This window comes from Phasianus colchicus, chromosome 38 (assembly GCF_987193195.1).
Source record: "Phasianus colchicus chromosome 38, bPhaCol1.hap1.1, whole genome shotgun sequence".
NCBI lineage: Eukaryota > Metazoa > Chordata > Aves > Galliformes > Phasianidae > Phasianus > Phasianus colchicus.
In genome coordinates this window covers 434,070-450,572 of record NC_143473.1, presented here as the reverse complement: position 1 = coordinate 450,572, position 16,503 = coordinate 434,070, and the positions used below count along the sequence as shown (strand labels likewise).

The 16,503-nt window shown below is 54.6% G+C and overlaps 3 protein-coding genes across 4 annotated transcripts; all 3 read right to left on the bottom strand.

Moving 5' to 3' along the window:
• Positions 1-1,552: 1,552 nt before the first annotated feature.
• LOC149913351 (uncharacterized) lies at positions 1,553-4,643 on the bottom strand. The gene is made up of 3 exons (XM_090129859.1): positions 4,611-4,643; positions 3,155-3,970; positions 1,553-2,396 (listed from the first exon to the last, which is right to left on the bottom strand). Exons 1-3 carry the CDS (start codon positions 4,641-4,643, stop codon positions 2,283-2,285), a joined length of 963 nt encoding a protein of 320 aa, XP_089985985.1. The 3' UTR covers positions 1,553-2,282.
• Positions 4,644-5,066: 423 nt separating this feature from the next.
• LOC149913350 (uncharacterized) lies at positions 5,067-10,397 on the bottom strand. The gene is made up of 3 exons (XM_090130038.1): positions 10,331-10,397; positions 7,471-7,897; positions 5,067-5,436 (listed from the first exon to the last, which is right to left on the bottom strand). The coding sequence occupies exons 1-3, from the start codon at positions 10,395-10,397 to the stop codon at positions 5,166-5,168; spliced, it is 765 nt and encodes a 254-aa protein (XP_089986164.1). The 3' UTR covers positions 5,067-5,165.
• Positions 10,356-16,037, bottom strand: LOC149913349 (zinc finger CCCH domain-containing protein 11A-like). Of its 2 annotated transcripts, none has more exons than XM_090129935.1 (8): positions 14,737-16,037; positions 14,188-14,395; positions 13,423-13,546; positions 12,883-12,945; positions 12,545-12,631; positions 11,917-12,255; positions 11,534-11,610; positions 10,356-11,412 (listed from the first exon to the last, which is right to left on the bottom strand). In XM_090129935.1, the coding sequence occupies exons 2-8, from the start codon at positions 14,239-14,241 to the stop codon at positions 11,356-11,358; spliced, it is 801 nt and encodes a 266-aa protein (XP_089986061.1). In that variant the 5' UTR covers positions 14,242-14,395; positions 14,737-16,037; the 3' UTR covers positions 10,356-11,355. The 2 variants fall into 2 exon arrangements, with proteins under 2 accessions (XP_089986061.1, XP_089986062.1); XM_090129936.1 differs by having other exon boundaries at positions 14,188-14,359.
• Between the last annotated feature and the right edge of the window lie 466 nt (positions 16,038-16,503).

The following is a 16,503-nucleotide window of genomic DNA, read 5'->3' as shown; positions in this document are numbered from 1 at the left end:
CCCTTCCTTTTCCCTACCTGAGCTGCTGTCCCCTCCCTTCCCTAGCTGAGCTGCATGCCCTTCCTTTTCCCTATCTGAGCTGCATGCCCTTCCTTTTCCCTACCTGAGCTGCTTGCCCCTCGCCTCCTTTTTCTTGGTGCTCTTGCCTTTTCCTGCTACTCACTCCCAATCTCAACACTTGCCTGCTCTGCTTGCTGCTCTGACAAGTGCCTCTTAACTCTGCTCGCAGCTTCTCTCCTTCTGCATGCCCTTCTCTATTCCCTTCTCGTGCCCTTCAGGCTTCTGCTCCCCTTGCTGAGCAAGCCCATGCCCGGTAGCTCCCCTTCAACCTCCTCCGCCCTTTGCCTTTCTCCACACAGATGCTTGCTTCTGGCCAGCACTCCTGCCCGCTGCCTAGCCCACAGCCCGCATCTCTTGGGGAGACAGCAAGGTGGCCTGGAGCTACCCACACCTCCTCCCGGGCACGGCTTCTCAGCTTTGCTTCAAGCCCACAAAAAGCCCCAAGGAGCTCCTCTTACCTTTGGGCTCAGCTTCTTCTCCTGCCGCGCAGCTCCTGTGCCAGGCCGGGGCTCAGCTCTTCCCACACTCCACCATTCCTGCAAGATTGCTTTCTCTCATTCACTGCCTTCCTTTGCTTTCCTTTGCCCTGCTACCCTTAGCTTCCCTACTTGCTTCCTCTACATTTACGTGCACCGCTTTGTACTTTTGAGTCTCTTCTTTGCCTCTTCTTTCTCTATTTTCCCTTCAACCCTCCCCTCCCCCCTCCCTCCCATTTTTCCCTTCCTCCCCTCCCCTCTCTCCTCTCCCCCCTCCTTCCCTTCCCCTCCCCTCCCGTACCCCCCCTTTTCTCCCTTTCCCCTCCCCTTCCCCCTTGCCTTATGGCAAACTCACCTTTCCTGCTCTTCACTCCCTCCTTCTTCATTCTCCTGCCTTTTGCTGCTACTCTCGCCTTGCTTTCCCTTGCTGTGCTCTGCTTTGCTTTCTCTACATTTTGGCCATCCAGTCTTTTCTCAGCTGTTATTCTTGACTGTTTACTTGGCTTTTTTCTTCTTTTCTCATTTCTTTTCTTTCTGACCTTTTTGGGCTTTTTTCTTTTTCTTCTTTTTTTATGCTTTCGTTTCTTTTTTCATTTCATTGCACTTGTTCTATTTTTTTTTTCTCTTTTCCTTTTTTTTTTTTGTTTTCATCTATTTTTTCTCATTTTCATCTTGGTTTTCTTTTTTCATTTTCACTCTTTTTTTCTTTTTTTTTTATTCTTTTTTCTTTTTTTTTCATTGCACTTTTCTTTTTTATTTCATTTTTCTCTCTCTTTTCTCATTTTTTTCTATTTTCATTTTTTCTTTTTCATCTTGGTTTTCTCTCTTTGTTTTCCATTTTTTTTTCTTTTTTCCTTTTTTATTTTTTTCCTTTATTACTCTTTTTTTTCCCTCTTTTTTCTTTCACCGTTTTTTCTTGTTTTTCTTTTTTTCTTTTTTTTTTTTTATAATCATAGGTACTCCTGAAACCCCCTTTAAGCCCTCCCTACCCTCCCCATTCTTTCTTTTCACCCTCACCTCCCCCCTTGCCCTATCCTACCATTCCCTTGCCTGCTCTTCTTACCTGAGCTGCTGTCCCTTCCTTTACCTACCTGAGCTGCTTGTTCCAAAAATTACCTAGCTGACCTGCTTGCCCCTTGCTTTCCTAGCTGAGCTGCTGGCCCCTCTCATTCCCTACCTGAGCTGCTTCCCCCTAACTTACCGAGCTGAGCTCCTTGCCCCTCGCTACGTACTTGAGCAGATGTTTGCTCACTTGGCTTCCTTACTGGTTGTCCCCTCACTTACCTACCTCACCTGCTATCCACTCACTTTCCTAGCTTAGGTGCTGTCCCCTCCCTTCCCTACCTGAGCTGCATGCCCTTCCTTTTCCCTACCTGAGCTGCATGCCCTTCCTTTCCCTACCTGAGCTGCTGTCCCCTCCCTTCCCTACCTGAGCTGCTTGCCCCTCGCCTCCTTTTTCTTGGTGCTCTTGCCTTTTCCTGCTACTCACTCCCAATCTCAACACTTGCCTGCTCTGCTTGCTGCTCTGACAAGTGCCTCTTAACTCTGCTCGCTGCTTCTCCCCTTCTGCATGCCCTTCTCTATTCCCTTCTCGTGCCCTTCAGGCTTCTGCTCCCCTTGCTGAGCAAGCCCATGCCCGGTAGCTCCCCTTCAACCTCCTCCGCCCTTTGCCTTTCTCTTGGGGAGACAGCAAGGTGGCCTGGAGCTACCCACACCTCCTCCCGGGCACAGCTTCTCAGCTTTGCTTCAAGCCCACAAAAAGCCCCAAGGAGCTCCTCTTACCTTTGGGCTCAGCTTCTTCTCCTGCCACGCAGCTCCTGTGCCAGGCCGGGGCTCAGCTCTTCCCACACTCCTCCATTCCTGCAAGGTTGCTTTCCTTTGCTCTGCTGCAGTTAGCTTTCCTACTTGCTTTCTCTTGATATACATGGATTGCTTTTTACTTTTTTTCATCCTCTGTGCCTCTTTTTTTCTGTTTTCAGCACTTCCATTTTTTTTTCTTTTTCCATCTTTTTTTTTCTTACTTTTCATTCTCATTTTTCCTTTTGTTTTTTTTTTTTTCCCTGCCCCGTTGAGATTCTCCCTCTTTATCCCCCTCAGCTTGCCTCTATCTGTGCCTCCAACTGGGTCTTCTCTCTCACATTCCCGTCTTGTGCCCGGTGTCACCCCACATTACCCTCTATTTCCCTGTGCCCACGCAAACCCCCTATTGTCTCTCTGCAGCCTTTTATAACCTTACACCTCTCTACTTCCCCCCCAATCCCACCCACAGACCCCTGTCATGCCTGTTTCTCTATACCACGCCTACAGCCCTCCCACTGCTCCCTGTAGCCCCACATCCCCTTCTATCCCACCTCCATTCCCCCTACAGCCACTCATAGAGCCACAGTTTCTTAGGTCCTCCCCCAGCCCCCTATATCCCTCCCCGTAGCTCTCCCCAGCCCCTCCCGGCCCCCAACGCTCCCTATAGCACCGTGTCCCCCCGTTTCCCCCTCACAGCCCTCTGCTGCCCTAAATCCCTTTGTACCCACCCCTATCGCCCCATGTACCCCGATACCACAGCCGCTGCAGCCCCGCCTGCCTCCCTATCCCCCCCCCGCCTTCCCAGCCCCTCACCCCACCAGGCTTCCTCCCCTGTCCCGGCGCCGCTCTCCGTCCCTCCCGGCTCCGGCTCTGCTGTGCTCAGCACCGCTCCCGTCGTGCCGCGGTTCCGTCTCGGTGCTGCCCGGACAGCTCCGGCGCGCAGCGGCGGTGCGGGGCGGCCAGGGCTGCGGGAGCGCCGCCGCCTGAGGGGAGAAGAGCTCTAGGCCGGCTGCCAACGGCCGTTCCCGCGCGCCGCGCCTCAGCCAATCGGAGCCGGCGCCGCTGCCGCTGACCAACGAGAGCCCGGGGGCGGAACGGATCGGCACGTGCCCAACGAGAGCCCGGGGGCGGGACGGACCGGCACCTGACCAATGAGAGCCCGGGGCTGGGACGGTCCGGCACCTGCCCAATGAGAGCCCGGGGGCGGTGCGGCGTTGCGCTGCGCTATTGGTGGGAGGAGCGCGGCAGGGGGCGGGCCGTGGGTGGGGCCTCGGGGTGCGCCCTACTGCTATAGGGGGTGCGAGATGGGAATGGGATTGACAGGTGGGAGGTGGGGCTTGGATGTGGGGTTGGGATATGAGGTTTGGAACTGGGCTTGGGATGTTGGATGTGCATTGGGATGTGAAATGTAGGGTTGGGGTGTGGGGATATGGATATGGGGTGGATATGGAATGGGAGATAGGAAAATGGAATATATATGGGATGGGCTTGGGATGGACATGGGACCAACACTGAAGAATGTGGGATGGATTGGGGATGAAATATGGACACGGGATGGGATTGGGATGATAGTGGCTTGGGATAAGTAGATGGAATGGACATGGGATGCATGTGGGGATAAGGATTCGGAATGGCTATGGATATAGGGTTAGGGATGGGGATAGGATGTGGGGGTATGGATATGGGATGGGTTTGAGATGGCTGTGGGGTGGATATGATGGATATGGGATGGGATAACGTTGTGGGATACGGACGAGGGATGGCTACGAGATGGAGCTGTACTGGTTATAGGGCCATAGGGGCGATGGGGCCAGGATGCTGCAGTCACCTCTGTCCCCAGAGTTCATCCCCAGTGTGACACATGGAGCCCCACAGCCGCTCCTCTGCCCTTTATCACTTACATGGGGAGGACATCCCCCAACCTCCATTATCAAAAATAAACCTTAATTAGAAAAGTGAGGGGTGTCAACCCCGCCCCATGGGAACAATGTTTTCTGTGGGGGAGGGCACAGATGGCGTCTCCAGAGGGCTGTCCCAAACTCTGGGGGGTGTTCACAACTCTAGGATATGACACCAACAGGGTGCCATGAAGGTGTCCCAAGCTTTGGGGTGTGACACAGGGATGTCCCCAATTTTGGTGGTGTGACATTGTCATGTGGTGTTCCCACTTCCCTGGGAAGTCCTCCAGGTGGTCACGGTGTCCCCAGCTTCGGCTCAATGTCCCCAGGGTTTTTTTGTCCCCTCTGCATGACGGTGACACCCAGCGCCAGCTGCCAGGAGTGACGCCCAACGGTGATGACACCGCATCACGGCTGTGCCACGCTGGTGTCACACAGTCCCCTCTGGTGGTGGCACAGAGTTCACCACCGTGCATGTCCCCGTCCTCATGACAGACGATGGTGACAGCACCAGAGGTTTCCGGTGTCACCGGGTCCTGCGGTAGGCAGGTCTGGAGGGGTGACAAACAACAGTGAGAGGCTCAGTAACAGCATGGTGACAACGCAGAGCTGCCTGTGCCTGGCCCCATGCGGTGGTCAGAGTACAGGGAATGGTGTCACCCGATAGATGGTGGCACACAAGTGATGGTGACACCAGATGACGGTAACAACAGTGACAGCCAGGGATGGGGACGCTGCGTCACGGCTGTTCCACATCGAGGTCACCCTGTGTCACGGCGCCACCTGAAGACAGTGACATTCAGTGACACCCAGTGGCATCCAGTGAAGGTGACACCCAACAATGGTGACACCACCGACCCCATGTCACACCCACAGCAGACCCCACGTGTCCCCCGACTGTCCCCTGCCCCCCTCCCTGTACCCCTCCTCGTCACCTCTTCAATGAGGATGGCACCGTGCTGAAGTTGTGCCACCATGGCAGGGGGGACAGCATGGGACAGTCATGGACAGCCAGGGTGACAGCGTCCAGGAGCTGTAGGACGCGGATGGGGCTCTCAAGGTACGTTGGTACGGCCCCAGGTTCCACGGTTACGGTGACAGTGAGAACTTTGGGGACAAGTGGTTGTCCGGTGTCACCCGGTGGCCCTGGGGGGATTGTTTCCGTGGGGCTTTGCACAGGGATTGGTGGGAACCATCCATTTCTGAAAGGAAGTGGCAAAAAATATACAAGAAAAGTGACATAGTATTGATTTTAATGGAAACAGACATTATTGGGGGCGATCCCACGGGGACAAAGAAGAGCGAGAATGTGTCACTATGTGAGGTTGTTCTCAAAATCCCCATTAGAGACCTCTGGAGGACTCCAGGAACGCCTGGGGACCCCAAGACACCCATGGGACATCTCCAGACCCTTCCAGAAGACAATAGGACCCTCTGAAGCCACCTGAGGACCACCCCACATTCCACAGGATCATTCTGGGACGTCTGCAGACCCTTCTGGATGAATCCAAGGACCCCCTGGATCAATTTGAAAACCCCCTGCACCCTCCAAGTCCTCTCTGGGACATCCCCAGAGATGTCTCTGATGACGGGATGACTCCAGGACCACTCAGACCCACATGAGAACTCTCTGGACCCTACCAGACTCTACTGGGACATCTCCAAATCATCCCAGTGGCTCCTCGGAGCTCCTGGACCCATCCTGGGAGCTTCCAGATCCTTCCAGGGACCCCCAGGACCATTCTTGGGACCCCCTGGACACCCCAGGATCCCTCTGGGACATCTCCAGATCCTTCTGTATGAATCCAAGGACACCTTGGATCCACCTGGGGACCAACTGGATGCCCCAAACCCCTCTACAACATCTCCAGATTCTTCTGCATGCCTCCAGGGGTATATAGGGGGGGGGGCTCGTGGGGAATCTATGGGCGGAAAGGTGTGAGTGGGGCTTCTGTGAGGTGGAAAGAGGGTCTGGAGGTGGAGAAAGGTTGGAAGGGGAAACTGAGGGATTGTGGAGGGCTTCTGTGGCGTGGAAAGGGGCTCTGAGGATGGAGAGAGGGGGTTGTGAGGGGGAAAAGAGCAGAACGAGGCTTCTGTGAGTGAAAAGGGGGCCTGGGGATGGAGGGGTACATTGTGGAGGGGAACTTGAGGGGTGGAAAGGGGGCTTCTGTAGGGCAGAAAGGGGGGTCTGGGAGTGGACGGGGGGTTGTGTGGGGGAAAAAAGGGGTGAGTTGGGTCTCTGCTGGGAGGAAAAGGGGTCTAGGAATGGAGAAGGGGTGGCAGAGGAAATCTGGAGGGTTGTGGGGGGCTTCTATGGGGTGGAAGGGGAGTCTGGGGGACACCTTAGGGAAGTATTGGGGGGGAGAAGAGGAGAGTGGGATGTCTATGGGGTGGAAAAAGAGTCTGGGGGGAAACTTAGTGGCTTGTGTGGGGGAAAGGGGTGAACAGAGCTTCTACAAGGCAGGAAGAGCATCTGGGGGTGGAGGGAGGGGTGGGAGGGAAGAGCCAGGGGTTGTGCGAGGCTTCTATGGGGTCTGGCTGAGGGAAATTGGAGGTCAAAATGAGGAACTGACTCCAGGGGTCAGGGAGGAGCGCACAGGGGGTTACAGGGACCTCTAGGGGTCAGAAAAAAGGGGCCAGGAGGTGGGAGGAGAAGGGAGGACACGGGACCCTGGGGGTCAAATAGAGGGGAATGGGGGGTGGTAGGAGACTCTGGGGATCAGAATGGGGGAATTGGAGTGGGGGCACTCGGGGGGAGGAGAGGGGGTTCGGGGGTCAGATAGAGGAGACTGGGAAAGGGGGGGACTCTAGGGGACAGAATGGGGAGAGCGGTGGGGGGGTGGGGGGACACCAGGGATCAGAACGGGGGACTGGGGAGGGATGAGGGATCGGGGGGGGACCCTGGGGATCAGAATGGGGGAGGCACAGAGGGGAGGGGTGGAAGAGGACTACGGCGATCAGAACGGGGGGACTGGAGGGGAGGGAGACCGGGGGGAGGGTGTAACCCCGGGGGGCACACAGAGGGACTGGGGGGTGCGGGCGATCAGCGGCAGGGGGAGAGGGGGGGAGGGCAGCGAAAGACACGGGGTGGGGGAGGCGGCGAGACGCAGGGCAGCCGCCCCCGCCGAGGGAAGCCCCGAGCACCACGGAGACCCCGCGGGGCCGAGGCAGAGCGGCACGCGGCCCCCCCGCCGCCTTCACCCCGGCCCCCGCCCCGGCGCCCCCCGAACACCCACCTGTAGGAGCCGAGGCGGCGCCCGGAGCCCCGAGGCGCCCCGCACCGCTTCCGCACGGCCGCCTCCTCGGGTCGCGGCGTGATGACGTCACTCGGCGGGGACGGCGCGGCGCCGTAGCGACGGACCGGCGCTGAGGCGCTGAGGCGCCGTCGCCGTGGCGACGCCGTCGAACGGTACCGCTCCTGCGGGAGCCGCGCTGAGACGTGCGGCGTCTCCGGCTTCCCCAGAATCGCTTTCTCCAGGCCGATTCCGAGCTGCTGGCGCTTCTTGAAAGCCGAGCGCGCATCTCTGCCCGGTTTTCTCACGGCTCCTGCGGCGGCATCTCTGGCCACTTTCTCCTCCAAGGAAGAACCGAGCGGTGGCCCGGCCGGGCTCGGTGCGTGGGATGTGAGAAGGGCACAGCCCGGAGCAGGACCTGAAGAACGAGCTCAGCTCACCGCTGGCACGTGTTCTGTAGTCCCCCGGCTCCTGCAGAGCTGCGCTGGACTCGCTGAGCAGCACGGCGTGGTGCGGGGATGTAAGAGAACACAGGTGCTCGGTAGACTTGCTGGGGCAGGGAGCTCTCACTGACGCTAAACTCGCTGAAACGAAGTGACTCGTTCAGGACACGTGCCTGAAACATATGCTGGTTCTCTAGGCAGAGCTGCCGGACAGACCTGTCAGCACTGGGAATTAAGCACGGCAGTGAGATGAAGCCAATGATGCGTTCATGTAAGAGCAAGAGGTGCTTTGGAATGCCTTTATGGCTGCACAGCTCCTCGGGAAGCAGTTACACCTGCCGGCTCAATAAGAGCTGTCCCGTAGATGCTGTACAGCTGTGGAGCCTTTGCCCACCTGCACTGCATCTTTTAGATGTATCATTGAGAGGAATTGAACCAGCAAGGCTTCAGGGCTGAGCTCTAAGAATGGAAACTCCCTCAACTTTTGAAAGAGACCGGGTTTCTAAGGTCTTAAGACCTGGAGCTGGCAGGGCACACCGCTCTTGTGCCCTTCCCCTGACTGGTTTTTGGGAGACAGCAAATGGACACCCCTACAAGAAGTCTCAGGGTGTTTCCTTCTGACACTCTTGTTATGGAAGTAAGAATACATTCCTGGCTCCATTTTGCTCTTGTGTCAGAAGGCAGAGATTTAAGCTACCTAAAGTCACTTTTCCACAAACGTTCCCACAGAAGGTGGACCTGGCCTTTGGCCTTGTTGGAACTCATCCCATTGGCTTCAGCCCAGCTCTCCAGCCTGTCCAGATCCCTCTGTGGGGCCTCGCTACCCCCAGGCAGATCCACACTTCCAGCCAGCCTGGTGTCATCCGCAAACTTCCCGAGGGTGCACTCAGTGCCCTCAGCTCATCAAGAAAGATCTTGAGGAGGACAGGCCCCAGCACCGACCCCTGGGGAACAGCACTGTGACCCACAGATACCACTTTTCTCACAGATACGTGACATTTTCATCCGGGAACACTATTTTAGTCCCCTACACATGATCTCTTCCATCAAAAAACAAGGACATTTTCTCCCAGATAGACCACTTTTCTCCTAACTATGTGACCGATTATCCGGGAAATACCCATTTTTTCCTAAAAATATGGCGTTTACTCCCAGAAATACCAGCTTTCTCACATACATGTGATCTTTTCCCCCCAAAACAAGACATTTTCTCCCAGAAATACCACTACGCTTAGAAATACCTCACGTTTCATCCCAAGAATACTACTTGACGCTCCTCAGGATCACACTTACTCCCAGAAAAATGGCAGTTTCTTCCAGATAGACCAGTTTTCTCCCAAATACATGACATTTTCTCCAAGATAGACCACTTTTCTCCCAAAGACGGGACATATTCCCCCAGAAATACCAGCTTCGTCTTAAAAATACGGCCTTTTTTCCCAAAATACCAGCTTTCTCACAAACACCTGTCATTTTCCAACCAAGGATGCTACTATCTCCCAGAAACAGCAGTTTTCTGAGAAATACCTGACATTTTCTCTCAAAAGTACTACTTGACACTCCTCAAGAGGACATTTTCTCCCATATTTACCGTATTTTCTCCCCAAAGGACCAGTCGTCACACCAAAAATACCACAGTTGCTCTCGAATAGAAGACATTCTCTCCCACCATTTCCGAGTTCTCTCCCTCAAGTATGTCATTTTCTCCCAGAAATACCACATTTCAGTGGTAAATTTCAACTTCTCTTCCAAAAAGAGGATATTTTCTCCCAGAAATACCCCTTCTCTTAGAACTACCACACGTTTTCTCCCAAAAATACTGGATGACAAAACCAAATGGGACACTTGCAACCAAGAAGAGGACTGGCACAACTGCAGAGCGGTGCCATCCTCATTGAAGAGGTGACGAGGAGTGTACAGGGAGGGGAGCTGGGGACAGTCGGGGGACATGTGGGGTCTGCTGTGGGTGTGACATGGGGTCGGTGGTGTCACCATTGTTGGTTCTTCCCTTCACTGGATGCCACTGGGAGTCGTTGAGTGTCACTGCCTTCAGGTGACACCGTGACACAGGGTGACCTCGATGTGGAACAGCCGTGACGCAGTGTCCCCATCCCTGGCTGTCACTGTTGTTACCGTCATCTGGTGTCACCATCACTTGTGTGCCACCATCTATCGGGTGACACCATTCCCTGTACTCTGACCACCGCATGGGGCCAGGCACAGGCAGCTCTGCGTTGTCACCATGCTGTCACTGAGCCTCTCACTGTTCTTTGTCACCCCTCCAGGCCCACCTAGAGCTGGACCTGGTGACACTGGAGTCCTCTGGCGCTGTCACCATCGTCTGACATGAGGATGTGGACACGCACGGTGGTGAACTCTGTGCCACCACCAGAGGGGACTGTGTGACACCAGCGTGGCACAGCCGTGACGCGGTGTCATCGTCATCGGGTGTCGCGTTCGGCAGCCAGCATCGGGTGTCACCGTCATGCAGAGGGGACAAAAGGACCCCCTGGGGACGTTGAGCCGAAGCTGGGGACACTGTAACCAGCTGGAGGACTTCCTGGAGAAGTGGGGACACAGCATCGTGCTGTCACACCACCAAAGTTGGGGACACCTTCATGGCACCCTGGTGGTGTCACGTACTGGAGATGGGGACACCCCCACAGTGTCACCCCCACGGACCACTTTGTTCCCATGGGTCGGCGGTTGACACCCCTCACTTTTGCAATTAAGGTTTATTTTTCGATAATGGGGGTTAGGGGATGTCCCCCCCCATGTCCCCATGTAAACTAAGCATGCACGCTGCAGTTTTCAGCCTAGGCTTTTAAGAGCAAAGCCAGAAAATTCCACACCGCTCAGTACAAAGCTGTGCGATGATGAGAGTGACTCAAGCTCTGCCCAAAGGATGAAAAGTAGCATCAAAACGGCTGAAGAGAGGGGGGACAATGAGGCAAGGTAGCACTGCAGAGAAGTCAGGAGAACACCTCTGCCTTCCGGGATCAGGCAGCCGGCGGAGCCTCTCTTCCCCCAACAGAGACGCCTGCAGGGTGAGGGGCACACGCTCACTTCTGCTCAGTGCTGCCCCGAGAAACTCAGACAGCTCGGGACAGCTGTTCTCTAACTCAGCGCGCCTGTGCTCAGGCCGTGCTACTTGCAGTTCTGTGCACGTGCTTTGCAGGCAGTGCGTTTATGGGCAGGGCCAAGGACTGGTGCATCCATTGCTTCTATAACCTGCAGCATCCCCTGATGGAGATGTGGGAGTTCTGACCCAGCGCCGCGAGTGGAATAACGAGGAGGTGGTGCAGCAGCTCACTGAGTGCCACTGGACAAATCAGGCCGTGCGCTCTTTGTGAATACAAAGCTCCAATTGTTTATTGATGGACTGCAACCAGAGTGCCAAGTTGGGCTGCTGCCACGAAGCCGCTGCCTTCTGATGCTCCTCCACTCAGTCCTTCAGCTGCAGCTTCTCCATCATCTCCACAAGGCTGTTCATTGTGGAGGACTGGAAAGAAAGAAAGCGAGCGTCAAAGTAGGACACCGCTTCCCCCAGCATTCTACAATCCCCTTCACGTCTGACAGACAGAGAACAACAAGAGCCGTGTCTGTGCTCACCGAGGACTCACCTCTGCACGTGCAGTGGCAGCTCTCAGAGCAGCCTTCTTCATTTCTGCTCTCCTCTCTTTTTGTCGTTGTCGTCTTGCTATAGAGAAAGAGGAGAGAAATTCAGTTTGTCAACAGCAAAACCGCGGAAACATGGGTACATGAAAACAGGCTAGGAAGCCTCTCAGGGAAGGGTATTTCCAGTGGGACAAGTAGAAGGCCGTCATGGATTTCATGGGAAAAGAGAGGGTTACACTTTCTGGCACTTCCTTGTCATTGGACTCGGCAGCCTTCTACTCTTTTCCCCTCTCCGCAGAGAGAAGGAGAAAGCAAAGCAAATCCTAAGCAAACTCCATGCACCTGATAAGGGAAGCACCTCACCAGGGCAGCTGCAGCACCTTCCTACCTCTTCGCTTTGAGGTCCGGAACCGCTCAGTCGGCGCTGGGGCAGGCCCAGGGTGTGTTGCTGGAGCTGGCACACCGCCTCTTCTCTGATGTGGGCTCTGAGCCTTCTCCCCATCGCGCTCCACCTTCACTTGTTTCTTGGCAGGCCACAGCTCTGCTTTTTGCTCCTCTTCCTCCACTCCCTTGCGCTTTCTTGCAGCCATGGTCTTGGAGAGGGAGTGGTTGTCAACTGCAGGGGAAGGTCTTTCCCCTCTGCTGGGACCTGCTGTTCCAGGAAGCCCTCCTGGAGCCTGGAGAGGAGCTTTCGCGTACATCTTGCCGTTTGGCTCAGCACCTCTCCCTGTTCAAATCAAGCAAGGGGAAGCAGCAAGATTAAAAGAGAGTCACACACTGCCTTCGGTCTGCAAAATGGGCCACAATGCTAGGAACTCTCGAGTGTTCACAGCAATGGACCTTGGGATCTTGGCTGAACTGTGGGCCATTTCCAATTGGGACAGGAAAGGCAACTGTAATCCCCAGGGATTAAGATCTCAAGCAACACGCAACGACAGCAGTCCCAGGAAAGGACAGACAGAAAGCCTAACTAGAAAGACAGTGCACCAAACCCAGATGCTGCTGTGTGTCTGTACCTCTCTTGGGGGCTGTGCCACACTCCATGCTCCTCCCCTGGCTTCCTGCAAGGCTGCGCTTCACTGCAAGCCTGCTTGCATCAGCTTCTGTCAGAAAGGAAACAAGAAAGACATGAAGAGCATCTCTTTGGAGGAGCATTTTAGCACAGCCAACCACAAACTTCTGCTCCTCAAGCGTAGTTTCTTCAATTGGCCTTTCTGCTGCTACAACGCTGTGCCATTTCTGCAGTCAGCACAGATCTGCAGTGCCCCTTCTTTTCTCCTCCATCCCACACAGCCCTTCATGCAGCCCTATTTAGAGGCAGGTACCCACACCACAGCTCACAAGAGCTTCTTACCTGGGGAGGCTTTCCGTTTCCCCCCAAGCCCAGCACCATTCCATGGACGCGCAGGCTCCGTCCCTACAACAACAGATTGTGTGTTGATTTCACAGACACCAGGAGCAGCACTGTCCTGTTAGCCCACGTCCACCACAAAAACCAAAAGACACTCTTCTACAGCCAGAACAGAAACTGATCTTTAAACTGCAGTGCGCTTGCACAAAGCACTACTGCTCTCATTCCCGCTCAGGTGGCAGCAGAGGAACCCCAGTCTGCCTGACAGCTCTGCATGCTGCAGAGCAAAGCTGCGTCAGCACACAAAACGCTATCAGCTGCAAAAGTCGAGGCACGGATTTTTTGTCCCTACAGGGAATGCACTCAGCTCTGAGCACCACCACTTACACACACACTTCTGTCTCACTGCTGCCATCTGTTGCTGTCGGCCTCTCTAATGCTTCCACCATGGTTACCGGACACCCCTGCAGTGCTGCACCGCTCAGAAGTAATACTTAAAATGCATTCTTCCATACTTCATGACAGAGGACTGCAGAGACTCACTTTTGCGTGGTGCTAAGGATGGTCCGTCCCCATCGCGTCCCTCTGTGCGCTGCAAGGCGCTGTTGGATCTCTGGCAGCCTGCTGGGTGCTGCTCCCTAGCACAGGGAACCGCGCCGCGCTGCTTCTGAGGAGAGAAATAAAGGAAGGGCCATGGAAACGGCCACCCAACGTTTGCAAAGAGATGCAGCGTTCCAGATGGTGCCAGAGGTGGGTATCAGAGTGCTGAGACGTTAGTTATCACTAACGGAAACATTTGGGAGCGCATTCACAACATCTGCACGCGCTGCAATTTCTGGGCATATCCAGCTTTCTCATCGTTCAGGTGGAGAAGACGGGCGCTCTCAGACATCACTTCGGGGGGTTAAACCAACACACCTGCAAACACCAGCATTATTCCGAGGGAAACAGTGACTTCAGGTGCCACAGTTCAACCCATGCAAAATTACCGTACACAGCCTTAGCTCTTCACCACTATTTCTTCCCCACCCTTTACTACTGCAGGCAGCTAGAACTAACTTCTCAGCAGAAACCCAGGGCAGCTGGCAAACCATAACCAGGTGCAGCTGGCAGGAGGGCAGTGCCCACTCTCTGCTCCCACCCTGCCCCAGCAGGTTAAGGAGCCTGGCAATGCTGTCCTGTTGCTGCAAGTGCACAACCCAGCCGCTTACTGAGCTAACAAAGGACCAGCAGGGCTCCCCCTGCTCCACCCCTTCCCCTCCAAAACCAGAGAAAGGAGAAACCCAAGCGAAAGAAACCCAGCCATACCTTTCCACGCGCAAAGCAGCGATGGCAACTGCGTCCGTCTCCCTGCTGAGACATGCTGGGGAACGTCTCAGGGGAAGCTCAAGTTCCCGGGGTCCTCTCCACAGGGACTGCCCGCACTGTTGGAAAGAGCTGGCTTCACTCTCTCTTCAAGTGCCTTGATCCCCAAAATCTCCTTTTGGAAAGGAAAAAGGAACCCTAAGGAAAGAACCTGCAAGTGAAAAACAGTGAGGAAGAAGCATTTTCCCAGCATTCTTCTGCTGTGCAGTTTAAACTCTCGGGCAGGGCAATGTCTCGAAACCAGCTGGTTACAAGGACTGTCCCCAAAATACACCCAGCTCCTGTACAGCTGCCATGATTTCTGACAGCAAGCGTTCTCCATCTCCTCAATAGTTACGCGCCTTGAAGCACATGGCTGGTGTTGCTGTCCTGAAGAAAACTCCCTCTGTCTCACTGCCAGCCGGGACGAGGGCTGATGCAGCGTGCCCACCCCAGCCCAGCTTTCCTGCTGAGACACCTCCCGGCAACCACCCAGCACCAAACCCAGCTCACCTGCTCGGCCTGCTCAGCCTGAGCTGTGCCCAGCTCACGCACACGCCGCAGCGGTGCTTCCGACGGGCTCTCGCAGGGTGATCTCTCAAGGAAAGCTCACAGCTCAGTCTCTGCGTGCAGCACACTCACCAGAGCACCAGCTCTGCTCACCGGCTGTGCCACAAACGCTCCCACCTCGGCGATGACTGTGACCTCAGCGAGTGCCCTCATCACTTCTGTGCTTCCATCATAAGCAAAGGGCGTGCTCACCTCCCAGATCCAAATTTTAGGAAACCAACACCACGGTCTCCCAACGGGTTTATTTAAGTAAAAGAACAGAGAAATTAAGATGACCCTCATGCAGCCAGTTCTTGCTCAGGTGCTGCACAATCGGACCAAGGAGATGTTACCCCCAGGCTGCCTCCAGCTTGGAGGATTTGAGCTCCCAAGCAACCAGCAAGCATTTGGACGTGCCCTCCCCCTGCTTTTTACAAGGACAGACGAGTCCTTCTTGGGATGCCAGCTATTCTGCAAAGGCGGAATAGCTCTGTTCTTGGGCCGCAGCTCCATGGCCACGCGCTTCTCAAATACTGGGGCTGCATTACCTCCTGGGCATCCACACGTGCTCCGACTCTCCCGCAGGGTTTCTGGCTTCCTGCTGGGGAGCTTCTCATCTTCTGCAATATCATTCCTGCCTCCTCTGGTACCATCCTGGGAGATGCTGCAGAGCTCATGAGCCTGAACTACCTTCCTCCCATCAGCAGCTGCTCTTGCTTTAAAGAAGTGCCAGCACCTACGAATCAGCTTGGAGAAAGTAATTCTGGGGACCCAGAGACACTGCAAGTTTCAATGCAGCTCCCACAAGAACGCTGCTGTTAAATCCATAGAATCATAGAATGGATCAGGTTGGAAAAGACCTGAAAGATCATCGAGTCCAACCGCAACCTGACCATACTCCCCTAACTCTAACAACCCACCACTCAATCATGTCCCTGAGCACCACATCCAGAGCTCTTTAAACACGTTCAGGGACAGCCAGGACACATCCCCAATTAGCCAGGACTGCTGAAGGATGATGGAGAGCGGCTTGGCAGCCACGTCTGCCAACCCCCTCAGCACCCCAAGGTTCAATCCATCCGGCCCCATGGCTTTCAAAGCAGGTTTTGTTTCTTTAATTATTGTCTCCCATTCTATCTTTTCTTTTAGAAAGGAATCTAAAAGATGAAAAGTAAGAAAGTACTAAACAAAATGAATCAAAAGAAATGAAAAAAGGAAAGAAAGGGGAAGAGATGAAAAGAGACGGAAAGAAAAGGGGAGAGGGAAAGAAAAGGGGAGAGGGAAAGAAAAGGGGAGAGGGAAAGAAAAGGGGAGAGGGAAAGAAAAGGGGAGAGGGAAAGAAAAGGGGAGAGGGAAAGAAAAGGGGAGAGGGAAAGAAAAGGGGAGAGGGAAAGAAAAGGGGAGAGGGAAAGAAAAGGGGAGAGGGAAAGAAAAGGGGAGAGGGAAAGAAAAGGGGAGAGGGAAAGAAAAGGGGAGAGGGAAAGAAAAGGGGAGAGGGAAAGAAAAGGGGAGAGGGAAAGAAAAGGGGAGAGGGAAAGAAAAGGGGAGAGGGAAAGAAAAGGGGAGAGGGAAAGAAAAGATGGAAAACAGAAAACAAAATGAAAAAAGGAAAAAAAGGAAAGGAAGAAAAGAAGAAAAAGGAAAGGAGAAAAAACCATCCTTCCATCACCACTGCCACTACAAGCACTAAACCATATCCTGTAACTCCTAATCCAGATGCCTCATGAACAC